General features: G+C 39.7%; 1 protein-coding gene across 2 annotated transcripts in view; it reads right to left on the bottom strand.

Moving 5' to 3' along the window:
- TBC1D8 (TBC1 domain family, member 8 (with GRAM domain)) overlaps positions 1–20,644 on the bottom strand; it is a 91,157-nt gene that overhangs the window by 47,428 nt on the left and 23,085 nt on the right. The window contains exon 2 of one of the 2 annotated variants that reach the window (XM_004686168.2): positions 3,150–3,260. In XM_004686168.2, the coding sequence (XP_004686225.1) occupies positions 3,150–3,260 (111 nt within the window). Of the gene's footprint in view, positions 1–3,104; positions 3,261–20,644 lie in introns of both variants that reach the window. The other variant, XM_004686167.2, reaches the window with a different exon arrangement.

Consider the following 20,644-nt stretch of genomic DNA (forward strand, 5'->3'; position numbering starts at 1 on the left):
CTGCTTACTGCTGGCTCTCTGCTCATTCAGTATTTAAAAAAAAAAAAAAAAAAAGCAGCTGGAAATAAAATGTTAAGGCAGTTTCTTTAGGGTGTTAACACCCACCCCCAATCTTGCAGATTGTTGGCTGCCTCAGTACAGTGAACTTTAAAGATTCGATTCCTGTCTCTACTTTATTGGCATTTGGTGGTGACAGTGGCCAAACTCTGGTCTTCTGGTTATACTAAGTCCAAAATGAGTTGAAAGTCACACTCATCTGGTGTGGTATATACACCTACAGAGGTGTGAAGTTGTACTCCCAAACTCTCCCAAACTAACATGTTATTGTAAACCAACAGTAAGTTCATAGATTTTTGAGTCACACATAATATTAGTGCAAATATCAATGGGTAGTATGGGATAATAACCAAGCAGGAGCAGGTGAGAAGAAATAGTACAGGGACCAAGCAAACACTCCACAGCAATAGAACAAGGTGCTCAAAGGACTGCTAGTCTGTCCTAAGAGAAAGTGAGAAAGGAAAGGAAATTTTATAAAGGCTTCAGAATCCAAAACACTATTATAAGAACATGAATTCTATATAAACAAGAGCTCAAAGATGAGATGATGAAAAACAAATGCAAAGGGAGATCAGAGACCTAGGGAAATGAGCTGCGGATCAAAATAACATGACAAGAAAATTAGTAAATAAGAGCAGTCAAGTCTGAAACAATGCTGAAAACTGAATTACTAACACAGAGGGATGGGTTATGAACAGCACAGAATGCAGCTGAAGGAGTACCAAGAAAAACAGAAATGCAAGCAACAACAGCAATCCAACAAATGTCCCTGAAGTGGAAAATCCAGTAAGTGGAACATAAAATGCATTTTTAAAATATAGTACATGCACAGAGTAAGAAATTTCCCTGAAATGATGAAAGAAATCCACTTGTATACTGAGTGCACATATCAGGTTCTTGAGAATTCAACACAATGTGCTTAATTCAGTAACATATAACTTAAGTTACTAAACTTAACAGTAACAACAGATATAGTTCAAAAAGCCCATCACAGCAAAGGGGAGACTTCTCTCAGGTCATACTGAACAGACACTGGAGCATGGCCAGAGATTACAGCACCCAGCCAAGGAGTCATTCAATCCAAAAGCAAGGGACAAACATTTGCAAATATCTGACATTACTGGGGTTAGAAAATAAGAATCTAGGCAATTCAGAGAGAGGTCAAAAAAGATTCTGCACTGGAAAAGCCATACCTGAGTGAAAGCATTAAGTCAATTTAAGTAAAGACCTGAAAAACAATGATGGAAAGCCTGGTAACAGAACAGAATGGAATTATAATGTACAATTAGTAATAAAATCTTGAAGTGAGAGATTGGGCTTCTAGTTACAGTAGAAGTAAAGGAGATGTACTATAGGGGCAACTATAATGTATTAAAATTTTGAAAGTTGGGCCCTCCTTGGTGGCACAACTAGTAAAAGCGCGGGACTATCATAGCCACTGCAGCACGAGTTCGACCCCCAGTCAGGGAGCTGACCCACATGGCGCAGCAGACCTCTCCTCTCTCGCCCACTGCTCCCCTCAGCAGTGTACTTTGTCAGTCTGCCTGTTCAGCTTCCCACTCCTGTCTCTCTCTGGTGAGTCCTCTCACTGCCCAGTTCTGTATGCATAAACAAATAAATCTTAAAAATTTCAAAGTTGCTAAGAGACTGACATCACTTCACAATGTATACAAGTATGGATTGTTGTGCTGTACACCTGAGGCTAAAATAATGTTGTACTTCAATTAAAAATAATAAAACTTAGGATAAGAATTAAATGAACATATTCAGAATCAAAAAACATTGTTTTTGAAAAGCCATAACTCTAGCCTTGTAATACTTACAAAATCTCTTCCCTTAACCTTAGTTGAACCTTACAGAAAATAGCCTCTTGTGCTAAAGAAACACTTATTTGAAATTTAACGTTTCTTTGATTTCACTCTAGCCTCCTTTATTGAAAGTAAAACTACTATTTTTATCATGAGGTAGCATTTTCAGACAAATGTTTGCAAAGGTACTTCTATTCATATTTATAACTCCTCTTACCTGTCCAATTGCATTAGGAAGTTGTCTGGAATGATGTGTACCATTGTGACTGGAAGTTACAAGGACATGGGTAAGAGATTTTTTTGTACTTTCCCTATTCAACTGATTTCTCTATAGTGAGCACACATTTTGTCATTTTATGCAAATAAAATGTCATAGTTTAAAAAAAAAATTGGATGGGAGGAATGCCAAGATGTTAACAGTGGTTAGCTGTCACAAACAACGGAATGCATGACAATCTTCTTATTTATAGTTTTCCATATTTTTCTTTAGAAGAAGCAATCCAATGTTATTAAAGAATGTAATATATTGTTGAAAGTTTATTAATAGCCGAGTTTACAGTCAGGGTTAGGTTGGAAGAAAAATAAAAGCCAAAAAATTGAAAACCTCAGAGTCACTAGCACTGGATAAAGGGTTACAGGTGATTTCTTTGTCCTTCTTTCTTACCTATATCTTTAATTTATGGAATGTGAACATGTACTACTTATAGAATTGAAAAGTCACATCTTGGTTTTGTTTTTTTAATGCAAGGGGCTGCTCAGGATATAAAGATTCCCAGCCTCAAGGTACAGAAGTGAGATTAGATGGTGTCTGTGAGAGTAAACTCAGATGGAGATGATAAAGGTAATTTCTAAATTCCCTTGGGGCCCAGCAGTCCAGTGATTCCCTCAGTAGGTAAGAACTGCCCTGTCAGATCAGTCCCCAGACACGGCCCTCAGACCAGTGCACATGCATCCAGGGATACATCTGTGCAACACCAGATTAAGAAGGAAACGAAGGCACCCACAGTGAGCAGTCTACAGCACCCTGAACAACACACCCCTCAAAAGCCTTCCATGCCCAAGCTTAGTGGTCACAACAGTTGCTCTATGTGCTTTTTGATGTTGTTTATTTTTTTTTTTTAAAGAGCTCGTGTAAGCAGATGAGATTCTAAAGAGTTACCTTCAAGCGCCACCAACATGCAGATACTCAGCATGCTCAAACCGTAAGGTGTTGAATATTCCAACTGGAACAAAACTCACCCGTAGCTATGGCCCAGTAAACGTCTGATCCACTCAGTAACTCACCACATGCGATGGGAGAATAAACCTGGGACCCAGGAACTTGGAGCAGAATTCGAAATGGAGCAACCCGGGCATTGGAATCCAGCACTGCGTCCAGCGCTCCTACCAGGCGACCTTCAAAAGAGAAGACAGTGGAGCTGAGACAGGATCTGACCGGGTCAGTGCCATGTCTGCCTGCGCCATGCACGAAGCAGTGTGGTCCGCGTCTGTACCTGACACAGGTGGGCCAACCTGCGTCCCGTTCTCCTGCTCACCTGTCAAGAGCCAGAGTTCCTTGAGGCCAAGGGCTCTGGCTGCCTGTATCCATTTCCCAGCATTTGAAACAGGGCCTGGCATTTGCCCGCACTCAGCACAGACATGCAAAAATCAACAAGTAGATGTGTTTGCATGCCTCAGCAGCACCACACAGGACTAGTAGGTAAGAACTGGAGAGTCATGAGCCCCACCTTTGAGCTGGGGCAAATGAGCTAACTTCCCAGTGCCTGGTTTCTTCTTTTGTAAATATATAGTTAACTACAGTACACCTACTTGATACGGTAATTTTTAGAATTAAATGAGTTAATGTATTCACCATTCAAAGTGCTTAGAGTACTGCGTGGTCACAGAAGTAAATGTAAAAATATTGCTTATTATTTTACCATCATCTCAAGAAGACTCATCCCTATTCCAGAAGTGCTATGAAAAGCATATTTAAAAATATATCAAAGTCTTTCACAGACCATAAGGCACACAAAGTAAAGGTTTATCATTCTGTTATAGCAGTATTGTGATTCATAGGAGAGAAACAAAACAAAAACACTGCTCATTCCCGATCTTTTATTAGCTAGAATCAACATGGCTGAGATTAAATCCCTTCACCTCTTTCCACATAACTCTTAAATCATTGAGTCTGAAAAAGCCACATGTTGCCTAAGCAACTAATGTTTTTTAAACAAACATATAAAAAAAGACAATTGCAAAATTAGGAAGTAAATTACTAATTAACACCCTATCACCTCCCAGATATGGCACTGTGCAAACAAGGATATCCACCTAGACAGCCACAATGCAACCTCAGACCCATTCAAAAGTCACCAATAGTGCAGTACTGTCTTTAGGTACAATGGACCCAGCTTGTGACTTTAATACAGAATCTGAGCAGAGGCTGAGCAGTTTGGGGTGGGGTGCCAAGGATAGAGTAGTGATCTATTTATTTCAAGAGTGACCAAGTAACAAAGACTAGGGGGAGGGGCTTGATGAGAAGCTGCTGAAGATTAAGAAAAGGGCTTTAAAACCCCCACCCATCCCACATACATACACTTGGCACTTCCACTGAAGTTATAGAATTTGTACCTAGTTTGGTAAAGGAAAAAACCAAGCAACAAAAGAAGGAAGCGGGGAGGGCGTGCAGTAACTCAGAGTAGCCACCCTGCAGAAGCAATCTATCTGGCGGGAAGGGTGATTGTTTTCTTCAAGACAGGCGCTTCTGCAATGGGTGGGACATTTTGTGCCAACATAACCAATACAGTCCTTCCAACTGGGGGGAGATGGCGAGAGCACAATTAAAAAGCAGTGAGGGGACCTCCAGTATCAACTCCAACACAGAGTTAAGAAGTCAGCACTCCCACCCTAACAAGAAAACATTGAGAAACTGACAATCGGTGGCTTTCCTGGGCTCCGTCAGAGAACTACAATCACTGGTTAAATCTTAACCTGAAATCTGGAGAGACAGGAGAATCCTGAGTGCAGCAAGAGCAGTCACCTAAAGCAGCAGTAGCTGGAGTAAACTGGTAGGTGGAAGCAAACTAACTTCAGTGAGAAACTTCTGATGACCTGTCTTGGGTACAAGTCTCACCATGAGGAACTGACCAAGTTTTCACTCCAAGCCACAGAATACCCCCTCAAGGCTCTCCCAGGAGAAGGGAGGGGTCACCCTAGTGCAAAGAGGTATTCTCCCCGACAAAGGTGCCTCTCCAGAGGAAAAACCTTTGGTTGTTTTATCCCAGACTGGGGAAGGGCATTTCTTGGACTCCTCCCCTGTGTGTAGTCTTCCTGTCTCACCTAAATGGGGGAAAGGGGAGCAATTAAACACTCCTAAGAGCACAGGCCCACTGAGATTCACTGATAAGATTACAGAATGCTTTCCCTGCCCCAAACTTTAACCGCCTTAAGAACAGGCTCCAGAAAGTGACAGTCGGCAGCTGAGAGAGGCTGTGGGAGTCAGACTCTATCGAGGAGTTAAGGAACCCCAAAGGCAAAAACGAAAACCCAAACAAGGAAACCTAAGGCTCCGAACCCAGCTAGCACCTGTAACTACAACAAATATTAAACACAGCCAAGTCCTTGTCAGAATAATAAAAAACATATTAAATTTTACTTGATACAAGAAAAATGGAAACTAATAATTATAAATGTGATGATATAGAAAGAGAAAGTTCTGTGTTTCCTGCCCTGCCAGAGGAGGAGTAGAGCTGAGTAGCAGGAGAAGCTTGCGAGGCCACGGGTCAGGAGGCCTGGAGGCGCACAGGGCAGAGAAACAGGTGAGCAGCAGCTGACCTGCCTTGGACCTACACCGGAGACATGGAAGGAGACACCTGAAAGAGACACGTGGATGAGAGACCTGAGGGGAGGCCAACAAAGGCAGCCTGATCTTGACGTGGATTTTGGTCCTCCTTTCCAGGCCTGGCTGGCCCCTTTAGCCATTCCTACAGCTCCCCAACAGAAGGTATTGTTTGGGTATTCCTTTTTGTCTTTGGGGTTCTTTAACTCCTCGATGGAGTCTGACTCCTACAGCCTCTCTCAGCTGTTGCCTACTGCCATTTTCTGCAGCCTGTTCTTAAAGTGGTTAGTTTTGGGGCAGGGGAAGCATGCTGTAATCTTATCAGAGAATCTCAGTGGGTCTGTGCTCTGAGGGGGATTTATGGCAGGTTCTAGGGCCTCGTTGCCCCTCTTTGGGCCGATCCTGTTTGATTGGACGTTTACCCTCAAGGGGATGGGTAACTTTGGGTGTTTCACTGGAAAACTTTATCCTTTCTTCTCTCTCTCTCTTGCAAGCTAATTCTATTAAAGTTCTTTTCTATTTATGGTCCTCTACATAGGGTATGTTTTGTCTTCACGAAGCCAAAGGCAAAAGCCTTTTAAAGCAGGCAGGTTTGGAGAGCTGGAATATCCCTCACTCTGCCTACTGACATAACCAGGGAAAAAGAACCACTAGAAATAAATACCTAACAAATGAAGAATGCATTTTGTGAGCTCATTAGTAAACTGGACATTGCTAAGGTGAACCTGTAGAAAGGTCAATAGGAATCTCCAAAACTGGCCCTCCCTTGGTGGCGCAGAGGTTAAAATCACCTATTGCCAGCCACTGCATCACCCCCAGGGAGCTGCCCCACATGGTACAGCAGACCTCTCTTGTCTAGCCCCTTGCTCCCCTGAGCAGTGTATTTCAACAGATCTGCTATTCTGCTCCACCACTGTCTGATGAATCCTCTCACCCTCCCACCCCCTCAGGTGGGCCTATACCCAGTTCTTGCATGCATGAATAAATAAATCTTAAATAAAACCTCCAAAACTGAAATACAAAGAGAAAAGGCTGAAAAAAGCACAAAGAACATACTAGAACTGTGGAACAATTTCAACAAGTTACATATAATTGGAAAAATCAAAAAGAGAAAAATTACCTGAAGTTATATAGACAGACTTTTCCAGAACTAATTACAAAGATAAGACCATAGACACAGGAAGCTCAGAGAACATTAAGTAGTTTAAATATCAAAAATGTATACCTGTTGGGGTATCATGTTCAAATTGCAGAAAAGACAAAAAGGAAATTTTTGAAAGAAATCGGAGGAAGGAAAAACTAACTTGTCTACAAAGACATGAAGAATTATAAGTGACTTCTCATGAAAGCCACTCAAACAGGAAAAGGAAATTAAATATTCAAATTGTTGAAAGAAAACGAACCTAGAAATCCATAGCCAATAAAATTATTCTTCAAAAGGAGAAATTTTTTAAAAGTAAAGAAATAAAGGCATCCTTAGACAAAAACACCATAGATTTAACCAGTAATAAATGTGCAAAGAAGTTCCTCAGAGAGTAGGAAAAACATAGTCAGCAATCATATTATAGAAACACAAGTGTGTTGGAAAAGTAAAAGTAAAATACAATCTTTTCATTTATCTGAAAGATAACTGTTTATAGTAATAATAAAATGCACTGGGTAATTATAACATACAGAAAAGGAAATGACAGCATTGGCACAAAGGATGAGAGGGAAAACATCAAAGCAGCCCAAGATACCTCACTTTATTTTAAGCAGCCCAGTGCTATTTGAAGGCAGACAGATTCATTTAAAAATGTACATTGTAAACTCAGGGAAATTATTACAAAAAAAATTGTTTAACAAAGTATTTTAAAAGGAAGCATAAAATATTCCATTACAAACACAGAAGCCAGAAAAGCTTAAAATAAATACACAAGTGTGAACAGTAATCTTTGTCAATCACTTATCACAAAAATTATTGGGCTTTATAGGGTTAAAAGCTCAACCTCTTCCTTTTGTTGCTGATGAGAATGGGAAGTTTTAAACAGGAAGGGGAATGCTGAAGAAGCCAGGGATAATGGCCCCAGGACCTTGGGCCAATGGGAACCCACAGACTTACTGACACAAGGCCATATGCCCACCTGTGGCCATTACAGGCTGATGAGAGTGCTGGCGGGATACAGGAGGTAATTAAAGCCTGATACTTCAGTAGACCGCAGCTAGGACAGACTTTGGTTCTAAATCTTTAGAGACAGCTTGCACACTCAGTATAAAAAAGAACCCAAAACACCTGTCCCTGGTCAGGGAACGCATTCTCCTCTTGTCCTGTCTCTGCTTCTCTGCAGAAATTTAATTAATCTGCCTTGTCCACTTTCCATACTTTCTCTGGTGAATGAATGTCTTCATCACCCCAGAACCCTGTGTCCCTTCACTTGTCCATCTCCTTCACACAGCAATAATCACAAATGTGAATGACCTAAACACGCTAAAAGACCAGGATTTCAGGCTGGATTTAAAAATTAAAAAAAAAAAAAAGTCCAGTTGTATGCTGTCAATGGGTAAACCCTCCTTACTCGCACTGACATAGGTTAACAGTAAAGGGATGGGAGAAGGGTATAAAGAAATGGATTTATGTACCATACTAATGCTAAGAAAAAGAAAGCCCGGTAGCTGTATTAATTTGTGATAAAGTAGACATCAGAACAGAAAAATTATCAGGAATAAAGAGAAGCATTAGGGTAAATTCTCCAAGAAGACATAGTAATCCTTAACATGAGCACCTCTAACAAAAGAGCATCAAAATACATTTAGCAAAAGCTGATAGAAGGCTAAGGAAAACTAGATTAATGACTGCTAGTGATTTCAATACCCACCTTCCAGTAATTGATAGATCAGCAGGCAGAAAATCAATAAGGATGTTATTTGTCCTAACCAGCACTATCAATCTGACTGACATGGACAGAACATCCATCCAACAATAGCAGAATATACAGTCTTTGCAAGGAACACTCACCAAGATAGGACACCTATTAAAAATAGAAATTAAGGAAGCATGTTCTCAGATCACAATTAAGTTACACTAGGAATCAACAGCAGAAAGATAGCTGGAAAATCCCAATAAATGGAGGTTAAACAAACAGTCAAAAGTTTTAAAAGTTTTAATATTATCAAGTAAAAATGGAACACACAACTTAGAAAAATATGCAATACAACAAAAGCAGTGCTTTGAGAGACACTGCATAAATTTAAAAGGTAAATTAGAAAAAACTGAACCAACAAGCTTCTTTAAGAGACTGTAGAGCCACTTAACCCTAAATAAAACAAGAGCCAAATAAAAATTGAGTAAAAAATAAAGTTGAGGGCCCTCCCTGGTGGCGCAGCGGGTTAAAGCACAGCACTAAGAAGCTTAAGCCACTTCCGCATGAGTTCGATTCCCACCCCAGAGGTGACCCACATGGCGTGGCAGACCTCTCCTGACCCGCCTGCGGCTCCCCTCAGCAGTGTTACTTCGTGGATCTGCCTGTTCTGCTCCCAGCTCTGTCTCTGGTCAATCCTCTCACCCTCCGCATCTCTGGCCTGTACCCCAGTTCTAATGAATGAATAAATAACTCTTAAAAAAAAAACAGTAAGAGAAAAATTAATGGAACAAAAAATTCAATAAAATGAACAAATCTCTAATGAATAAAAGCCAATTTACAAATTATACAGGACATAATTACCAACAGAAATGAAATGAAAGTTATCACAACTGCCCTATGAATATTAAGTGGGTAATAAAGAAATACTATGAATAACTACATCCATAAATGTGATACATTACAGGAAGTTGACCAATTCCTTAAAAGATACAAATTACCAAAATTCACCCAAGGAGAAATCAGTCACCAAACAGGCCTGTGTCTATGAAAGAAACTAATTAGTAATTAATAACCTGCCAGAAAACAAGTCCAGATGGTTTCACTAGTCAAGTCTATTAAATGTTAAGAAATGGTTACAATTCTCTATAATCTTTTCTAAAAAGCAAAGGCAACACTTCCTACCCCATTCTATAAGGCCAGCATTATTAAATACCAAATACCATTATTTTTATCTTTATAATAAAGGAGAACTCCGCATCAGTATCTCCCATACCGAAATCCTCAACAAAATACAAGCACATGAAGTCTAAGAATGTATAAAAAAAAAATTACCACTATCAATAAGACTTATCCAGGTATAGAAGGCTGGTTCAGCATTTAAAAATCAATTCATGTAATCTAGCACATTAACAGGCTAAAAAATTATTATATCAAGTAATGCAGAAACAGCATTTAGCAAAACCCAACACTCTCATAAGACTGTGTCAGAATTGGGTGAAACTGAGACACCCAGCTGGTGTCACAGAGAATAGCCTTGGTGTGACAAAAACTCTCCACATTTGGTGACAGAAGTAGAAGGTTCTGCATCAGTAGTAAAGGAGATTCACAGGAAAGAAACACAGTGAGGAGGAACTGGGTTTCTTCCTTCACAGAAAAAGGGGAATTTTACATCTGTCAATAGCAGCAGATTAATTGGAACTAATACTAATGAGATATTAAGAGGAACTAGATGTGGGGTATAGATGACACCTCTAAACTACCTTTGCGAATTTTCTGTAAATCTGAAATTGTTCCAAAATAGTGTTGTTTTAGTAAGGAAAGCCTTGTCCCTCTGCAGAGAAGGGGTAGGGCGAGCCCATGTGTGTGTAAATACAAACTGCTGCTGAGGCAGCCGAAGATGCTGACCCAGGGCACTGTGGAGCCCAGCCGGCCAACTACAAAGAAAGAAAAAGACAACAGGGGGCCAAGGCCACAGGGAAGATTAAAGACCAAGCCACCATGAGAGTTCTCAGCAGGAAGACCAAAAACTAAGAAATAATATTTAGAGGGGAAAATCACCCTTCATTGCTGTTAGGTGGCCAAGGATCCCTTAACATGACCCTGCAAAATTAAAGACTAGTGTAAGATGTCTGAGAATTTCATATGCGTCAAAAAATTAATTTCATGTAAATAAAGCAAGGGTACAGCGACATGTTAGTGTGTGGCTGCTACTGTATGGCCTCAACAGGCGCACAGTGCTTCTGATATTTTGTCCTTTAAGAAAATTCAAGATAACTTCCAGCCAGATTCACCAGAAAAAACTTTAGCTCCTGAAATTGCACAGTTTGTGCCTGTTTTCTCACCAACCCTCGTAACCACATGTGGAGGGAGAGACCCAGCAGCAAGGATGTCGCTGGATTCCCCAGCTGGCTCCAGAAGAGGAGTTTCTCCTGCTCCCATGCTTCTCTGAGAAGCCTGAACTGGCCAGGTCTCTGCTACATCCAGGAGTAAATCCCCCAGGCCAGGGCCACTGGCAGGGAGCAGTCTGGTTTCCCTTCTGCAGTAGCTCCATATGGTTTATCTGGCCCTGCAGGGAAAAACCCTCTGGGCAACTCTGAATGCAAACACCCCTCTTTTTAAGAATAACAACTGCAGCTGTCCAGTAGCAGGTTTATTACTGGGGCCCAAATAGGGGCCTGCTGATAATTTAGATCTCAGCCACACAACTGAAGCTCTTTCATTCTGGCTGCAGTGATGCCCATGGGCGCACCAAGTTTAAGATATGAGCTACTCACAGGAAAAACAAGGCTGCTTAGAGAAGCCTCCCACTGCCTCCCGGTTTTTGTAACCTGCATGTTGGGCCTAATGCCCACCACAGAGAGCAGTGTCTGTGTTCTGCTTTTACCTGTAATAGTAGCATAAATATATTCATTTTCTTTAACAAGCAACACTCCCCGCCCCCATAAAGCATTTTAGTAGAAGTCTGAAAACCTAATCTCCCCCACCCCCTTCATTAGCGAGGACAGGTCTTTCTAACGGCGCTGGGCTTAGACATAATATACCCAAGCTAACCTGTGACCAAAAATTCTATTCCGTGAAGAGTTACTTGGCCGTGTGCCATAGCTCAGCAGCAGCACTCAGCCCACCACCTCTGGGAAACCAATCTGGATGGTCTGTTGGATTTGGTTATTGTCTGTGGGTTTTTTTGGTTTTTTTTTTTTGTTTGTTTGTTTGTTTTTTGGAAACTTAGAAATGCTTTTAAGAACCAAAATACAGGAGAAAAACTTGTATAAAGTAACATTAATTGAGAAGGATCATACAAAGTCTTTTTAATATCAGGGGGGAAAAAGGCTAATTGTGGAGATACTTGTGTTTTCCATGTGAAGCCCTACCTGTTCAAAGCCAGATTCTTAATCCAGCTGTCTAAAATTTTAAGGTTTACAAAGCATTTTGACAAGACAATGTATCTTTCAACATGGAGCCGTTATGATTCCCACAAACCTCCCTAAACCATGAGATGCCAGTGCTATTTTCAGAGCGTGTCAGATCCTGGGTGATGCCAAAGGGTAACTAAATCATGTGGGAAGCTCAGGCACCAGCCACCCCATGAGCTCATCTTTGTAGCTAAATGGATAACATAGGAACCACATGCCCATCACGGGGACAGGAAGAGTCTGCCGGATCCACAACACGAGTCCCATGAGCAAGGGACTGTCCAGAGGGGAGAGCAACGAGGGCAGCACTTGGGGGCATCTGGCCCCGATTCTCAAGAACGGCACAGGCGGCCACCAGGCGCTCACCTGCACGCCGTGTCCCAGATCAGCAGGAACAAGGCCACACACACAATGACCCTTTGCTTTCTCAGGAAACCAAAAGAGGACAGAGAGTACAGTGCTATCTTTGATCAGCCAGAGGGAGTTTCACTAACAGACTAACAATCCTATTCACAGAGGAATTAAGAGAATTTGTTTGGCCTTCACTGAAAAACTGAATTTTCTTTATTGGGTACAGTTTTCCAAGATAAAAACAGGAGGTAGAGGGGATGGTTGCACAATGATGTGAATGTACTTAGTGAACATTTAAGTGACCTGTACACTTAAAACAGTTCAAATGGTCAATTTTATATTTATGTGCATTTTTACAATTAAAAAAACGAACATAATTAGTTGTCAAAATTTGCTAGTTATTACTACAGTGAATATAAAAACTTTTCCTAACCCCATTCTCCAAGTGATGAACCATAAATGCATCTGAACATAAATGCAATCTAGAGCCACAGTACTGAACTCTGACAAGTTCTTCTAATCACGCCATAAATAACCCTTGCATGGGGATGAAGCCGATTGCTTTGGCTCAGACCTAACATGCAGATCTTGTCATAGTCAACTTCCAAACAGGGTGATGTAATGCTCACAATGCATTACATCAATGCATTGCCTTGACAGCAAGAACCTTACACACAATTCCCATCACGACAGTTCCAAACACAGCAATCACCCTGCTTTAGACACATGTTGCTGTGGATATAATGAGCACTCCTCTGAAAATTCCCCCTATTCCATACACTAGATGGAATTTTAATTTGATTTAAATTCTTGTAGTGAAGGGATGATTCGAGGCTATAAGATGAAAGGCATGGGACACAGTTGGAGAAAGAAAACCAAGATAAACAAAGAGCTCAGCTATGAGATCTGATATACTCTTCAAATGAAATGCCAGCGGCCAGGGCATCTGGGCTGGAGAGGGATGGCTATCTGCTCCACTTCCTGTGCCAAGTCCAGCACTCTCAAAGGTCATGCACAGGACTACCCCGACATGGCCATGCCAACTTCACCTCCTCCCCAGGCTATGAAACAGGACCTTATCATCTCAGTGGTTACAAACTCCCAGTAATATGCTCCTCTCATTCTGCTAGAACTTTCCAGGTACCTCACTGTCACCCTTTAAACACACACACACACACACACACACACACACACACAAGCTATACATAATTAATGTACAAAACTTGGCTAATATGAAGATAAATACATACTCCTATAACACTCACTAAATTCATAAACATGTCCCATGATTGCTGCCAAAAGTTTCCTCCCATGTTCTTATTACCATCCGTATTATGTGATAACATTTAACGTAAGATCAATCCTCTTCGAACATTTAAGTATATAATATTGTTAACCATAAGCATAATGCTATATAGTAGGTTCTCTATGATGTACTCATCTTTACATGAGTGAAACATCCCTTCAGGCCCTGCAACCATATTCCATTCCCTGCCTCCATGAGCTTACTATTGTGGATGATGATACCATCTACCTGAAAGTTGTGTTATAAGTATCTGTCTTTCTGCGACTGGCTGATTTGATGGCGTAAGGTCTTCCAAGTCTCATCCACGTTGCTGTAAACAGCAGGACTTCTTTCCTTCTTTAAAGGCAGTCAAAACACTTTAACCCCAAACTTTCCTCCCTTGGTTCCAGTTAATTTTTAAATGAAGATTTAGAACCATCCCCTAATCCATGAAGTTAAGATGTACAAGTATCAAAATTATATTATACTGACCCTTTTGCAATTAAATGGAACAACAGAGACTGTAATTGCTTATCAGTTTCTGCTACTTCAAAAAAACCAAGACCCTATGGTAAAACATTTCTGACCTCTTAATTCTGTTGAGAAAGTTTATGCACTGGGTCAAGTATTTTAAACTGTCCATGCACAGCGCCACTTGTTCAGTGTAATCACAGACTTCCTGTTCGAGAACTTCACATTCCATTTTGAACAACTACCTGTACTCTAAAATTACTCTGAGAAACAATTATTATAAAGAGTATCTTTTCCAAAAGCCTCCTGTAAAATAAATAGGATCTAGACTCAATTTGTTACCATAAAGTACTCTTGATTAAAAGACATTTTTATTCATAACCTGGGGAAACATAGGGGCAAAGAAAATAATCTTTTAGCACACCCTACCATTTAACAGTAACCCCTTAGTATGTGTCTTGGTATGACTTCTTTTTTAACTAGGCACAGATTTGGACTATTTAGTTCCCACAGTGAGGTTGTTGGGTATTCGAAGTAAAAAACAAGACTGAACATGAAATAAAAAGAATTCTCCTTTCATGCTCAGAGACAATTGCAGAAAGCTGTTAAACTTGTTCAGCAAGACTCACAGTCATGGTGCACAAACTGGTTTACCAGCTGAATTTAATCATAACGCAGCCTGCTGCCTGATAGCACCTTATGCTGTTACAGCCACAATTCTGCCTCCTCTTTGCAAACCACACTTGTTTAATGGCCCTGTACATAATTAAAGACAGGAAATGGGGCTTGAAGACATTCAAGGACCACGTAAAAATAAATAAATAAGAAAGCAATATTGTCTCCTTTGAAAAATGGAAATCAATACAGGAGTCAAAAGGGTCAGAGAACAAGACATTTCCATGGGAGCAGTTCAAAATGAATGACAGTGCTTCCTTGGAGCCCAGGATCTCAGATATAGGCCCCTGGGAGTCTGTGAAACTGCAAACAAGCCTGAAAGGGCTGAATGTGCCTTGCCTGGTGTTATCAGACTTACTAACCACATGCATTTGAAGACAGCAACTCCTGTGCAATTTTTTAAAACCACTTTTACTGAACACCTACTACATGCCAGGCACATTCTACTTTAATCTTTCCCAGAGGTGAAATATTTTCACAGATATACCTGCATGGCAGAGAGGTGTCATGTTTCTTGTCTCCACTTCCATGCAGCTGCCTTGGTCTGTGAGCCACCATGCGCCACGGACCAGACTTCCTGAGTGGAAGAGCTACCACGAGTGAGGGCAGGGCCGAGAGGCCAGCGCACCTTAAAGGTGGGCAGGCACTCGCTTACTTTCCTAGCTTCAACTTGTACTCTCTACTGCTGCAAGGCCACTTGGAAGAGAAATGTGGAGACGCATAGAGGCCCTGGAAGAGATACTTGAAGAGACACACTAGGAGGCTGCTCCCGGACCTTGGCAGAGACAATGGCATGGCAGTAACTGTTGACTTTATGTTGGATTTTGTGGTATATTTTGAGTTTTGAGGTTCTATACCAGCTCTCAGGAACCTGCTTAACCCCTTTCTTTGGGTCTCAGTGACCCAGCTTCAGGTCAACCCTGTTTATCAGCATTTGCTCATGAGAGGGTAGGTATTTTGGGAATCTTATTTGAAATCCTTTTCTCCCAACCTCTCCCTGCAACACTAATTCTATTTAAAATCTTTTATACTAAAAGTCCACTATGTCTTTATACATTCAGGTGGTTAAATCTCTTCTAGACCCCTTAACAGTTTGGGTCCCTGAATGTCCCTCAGATACGCACTGTAGTATTTTCATGATTTGAAAACTGCACTTAGTGAGAAAACAGTGGGTTCTGTTCATCTCGAAAATATACAGAAATATACAGGTAGCACGTAAGAGGTCAAGCTTAGTGCAACTGTTTATAGTACCCTTTACCACCTTTGCAATGAAGTCCATACTTGTTTCTGCCTTTCATGTCAACACTTATGTACTAGGTGTCAAATTATATCTAATTTGTAATTTCTAACAACTAGATGCTGGTTGTTTACAACATACAGAACCTTTCTGAACTTCAAGTAAATATATAGGGAATATACAGGTAAGGATGGGGTTCTTTATCAATTCCCAACACTTGGCACGCCTGGCTTCTGTTGTGCCCATAATAAATATTTTAGGAATCAGATAAAAATCAAAGAACACAATTCTTTACGTTCACTTGAAAAAAAGCTTTCCCATATGCTACCACTAGTTGGAATTTTATTCAGTGGGGATTCTGATCTTGAAATCTGATTACTCAATCTGCCATCTGTCACTCCCTTTCAGCAACATGCAACATATCAACAGTTGCATGGCTCTGTTACAGAACTCCACTAATCTTATCTTAGACTATGCAGAAGGTAAGTGTTTCAGTAACTAAATTTATCTTGGAGATTAAGTAGTTTCTTGTTTTGTTTGTTTTATTTTGTTTTTAGAGTGAAGAAAGGACACAGTATAAAAGTCTCAGCCTGTACCAAATGTGTACTTTTGATACTGAGCCTTCACCTCTGTAGGGTCACCAGATGGGAATTTAATCATTAATTCAAGAAAGAAAAAACAGGAGAAGGAAGAAGCTGGAGTATAAAGACAACCACGCTACCTCCCCTAAAACAGGTGTCCATACTGTGGAAATGAGGAAGCAAATGTACTCCCACTGCCCGGTCTGCCTTCCTAGTAAGGTGACATTATTGTAAAGCATGGTCTTTACCAAGCTGCCAGTTTCACAGAACCTGTTGCCATCCTGAGGTCGTTAGAAAGCTTTGGACAAGGGTCACAATACGGTCCAATGTGAAACAGAAACAAGTAACAGTTTGCTATTAGTTTCTACAGCCATTAAACATTTGGAAGCAGTGGTCACCTATCCATTTTCAGAAAATCTTTCCCAGAGATTCAACATGGTGGCACCTCCTCCCAAAGCAAAATCAAACCTACAGCTGAAAACAATTCCTCCCTGAAACAGAACTAAGCATTAGCTGAGCAGTACCATCACATCAGAGATTAAAAACACCATGTCAGGAAGGGCGGAAACAAACGACATGATCATACCAGGAACTCCATCCCCAACACAGCAACCTATAATCAAGAGAGATCGCAAATAGAGTCGCCCCTCCCCCCCCCAGAAGTCAGGAGTTTGTGACCAACATCAGGCACCCCAACCCATGGGACCTGCATCAGAAAGATAAACCCCCAAAAATCTGGATTTGAAGACAATGGGACTTGGTGAAGAGATATGGAACTGTAAGGAACAAAGATTCCACTCCTAAAGAGCTAGAGCGGGCTCATTCCCCTCAAGATCCAGTGCGAAAGCAGCAATTTGAAAAGTTCCCTAGACCATAAGTATAAAAGACCCATTTACTAATCTTAAAGAAGCAGTTGGAGGTGGCAGGAAATATTTGGGCACTCTCTGGGGACAGCGGTGCTCCCAAAAGCCATTTTTGAGTTATCTCCATATTCTGCTAATGCTGTACTGTTTATAAAAAAAAAAAAAAAAAGCAGGCAATATTTAAAAAATATTCCTGGCTGCCTGAAGACCCACCAGAATCACAAATGAAACAGTAACTATCTGAAGCAGGAAGTTCATGACCAACCTATTACACTGGCAGGAACAAGTGGCCCTTAAGATCCTTCACCCTAGTAAAGAGTGCAACAGTACCTGAGACAGAAATTTGGAGAACTAAAAATGTAGAAGACCAACGCAATGTCAATTTTGTATTTGGAGTCAAATACATGCAGCCACCTAGAATTACAAGTTCCAGTACACTGTGATGGACTTCCTGGAGGATCAGCACCACCAAATCAAAGAATAAAAGCATCATCACATCAGCAAGAGTAGAAATGTTGACAAGACCACTGGCTATGGCATGACTTAATTTTCTGGAACATGCAAAGGAAAATAAACCCAAACACAAACCAAAAAGGACAAGATCAATGAAAAGAAAAGCTGGCTCCTCAAGAAGTTAAACCAAACTGACATCTTTGGCTAGAAACAACTTAGGAAGAGGGCTCAAATAAGTGAGAAAATTGGTTGCAAAGGTAGCCAAAGGTTCATAAGAGATTATAAAAATTATATACTAACAACAAAAACAAGAAAAAAGGATAAATTCCTAGAAACATACAACATTCCAACAATAAAACATGGAAAAATAGAAAATCAGAATAGACCACTTACTACTGTGAAGACTGAATGAGTAATCTACAAAACTCCCAAGAACCCCAGGACTGAAAATATCACTGATCAGTTATGCCAAACATTCAAAGATTTAATGCCTATCATTTGCAAACTCTTTAAAAAAAAAATAAAACGTTTCCAAACTCACTATACAAGGCTAGCAATTTCCTAATACCAAAATTGCACAAGAAAAAAAATCCCTGAAGAACATACCGCAAAGATACTAAAAAAAAAAAAAATTAGTAAACTGTATTCAACTATACACTAAAAGGATCCTACATAATCATTAAGTGCGATTTAAAGATTTAAAGATTCCAGTGATTTAAAGATTTACAAAATAAATATGCTATACCACATTAATAAAATGAAGGACACAAATCATGACTATCTTAAAAGATGCAGAAAAAAAGCATTTGACATAATTCAACATATATTTATGACTTTCAAAAAAATTCAACAAATTGTGAAGAAATGACACACCCCCCAACATAATAAAAAAATGGGTATAAGTTCACAGGTAACATTCTATTTAACTGCAAAAAAGTTCAAAGTATTACATGTGGGATTGAAAATAAGGTAATGATGCCCACTCTTGCCACTTTATTCAACATAGTATTGGAAGTCCCAGCCAAAGCAATCAGGCATCAAAAAATAAAAAGTATTCATATTGAAAGGAAAAATTAAACTGAACACTATTTGCTGATAAGATTTTACATATATGTGTATATGTGTGTGTATAAGCCTACAGAGTAAACAAAAAAACACTTGTTAAAATCTAAATGAATTCAATAAAGTTGCAGGGTACAAAATTAACATGCAGAAAGTTGTTACACTTTTAAATACTAACAATGATCAGAAAGAGAAATTAAGAAAATTATCCCATTTATAATCTCATTAAAAATAAAGGAGGTTAAAAAAAAGGCTTATTACCCTGACATTGTTATAAGATTCAAAGTAGAAAGACATTCTGTGACCAGAAGATTATTAAATAGCCATACTGCCCAAAGCAATATGAAGGTTCAAAGCAAACTATTAATATTCCAATGGCACTATTAACAGATAAAGAATAAGAAATTCTCAAGTTTCTATTTATATATATGCTGAAGCAACCTTGGAAAAAAACCAAAGCTGGAGACATCATGATCTCTGGTGTTAAACTATATTGCGAAGTAATCAAAACAGCATGATATTGGCACAAAAAGATAGATTGATGGAACATAACAGAAAACCCAGAAACAAATCACAGATGTGTGGTCAGTTAACTTATGACAAATGAAGCAAGACTATATGACAGGGTAAGGACAATCTCATCAATAAATGGTGTTGGAAAAAGTGGACAGTCATGCAAAAGAATGAAACTGGACCACTGTATTACAACATAGGCAAAAATAAATGAATAAAAATTCTAGAAGAAAACTTAATTAAGCTCCTTGACATTGGTCATAGTGATGTATTCCTGGATATGACTCCAAAGCAAGGGTAAAAACAAAAGTAAAAATAAACTAATGGGACCACATCAAACTGTTTAAAATGTTTAAGCACAGTGCTAGAAGTCATCAAGAAAACTAAAAGGCAATCTAAATAGGAAAAGTTGTTCACAAACCATATTTAATTGACATGGGGCTAATAACTAAAATATACAACGCATGCCTACAACTCAATAATAAAAAACAATCCGATTTAAAAATTGTCAATGGATCCCAATAAATATTTATCCAAATGAATACATAACTAAAAAAAAGTTCAACATCACAATCACGATGAAATGTACATAGGAACCACAATGAGCTGTCTCCTCATACCTGTCAGAATGCCTATGACCAAGAATTAAGTGGAGGCAGGGAAAAGAACTCTTGTACACTGCAGAAATGTAAATTGGTGCGGCCACTGTGTTAAGTAATATGGGGTTCCTCAAAAACTTAACACCCAATATAACATGATCTGGCAATTTCACTTCTGGGTACTTATGCAAATAATTCAAAAACACTAAGTGGTAAAGTTGTACACACTCCACTGTTCATCCCAGCATTATTTACAAAATATGAAAATGAACTAAGTGTCCATTGTGAAATACACACAAAAGCACATCCCAATACTACCCAATTATAAGAAGAATACTCTTACCATCTGCAAGATTTCAACGTGGATGAAAGAAAAAAACAAAAGCAAATACTGATGATTTCACTTAAATGTGGAATCTAAAAGAACAAAACAATCAGAGACAGAAGACAAACTTGCTGTTACCAGAGGGGAGAAGCAACAGGGGAGGGAAAAACAGGTGAAGGGGAATCAAGAGGCACAAACCTTCAGTTATAAGTCACAGAGAAGCAATGTACAGCTTAAGGAATAAAGTCAGTAATGTTAACACATATCTGAAGAGATCACACCTCTGAATCA

This window comes from Condylura cristata, unplaced genomic scaffold, assembly GCF_000260355.1.
Source record: "Condylura cristata isolate star-nosed mole 26May11 unplaced genomic scaffold, ConCri1.0 scaffold00020, whole genome shotgun sequence".
Taxonomy (NCBI): Eukaryota; Metazoa; Chordata; class Mammalia; order Eulipotyphla; family Talpidae; genus Condylura; species Condylura cristata.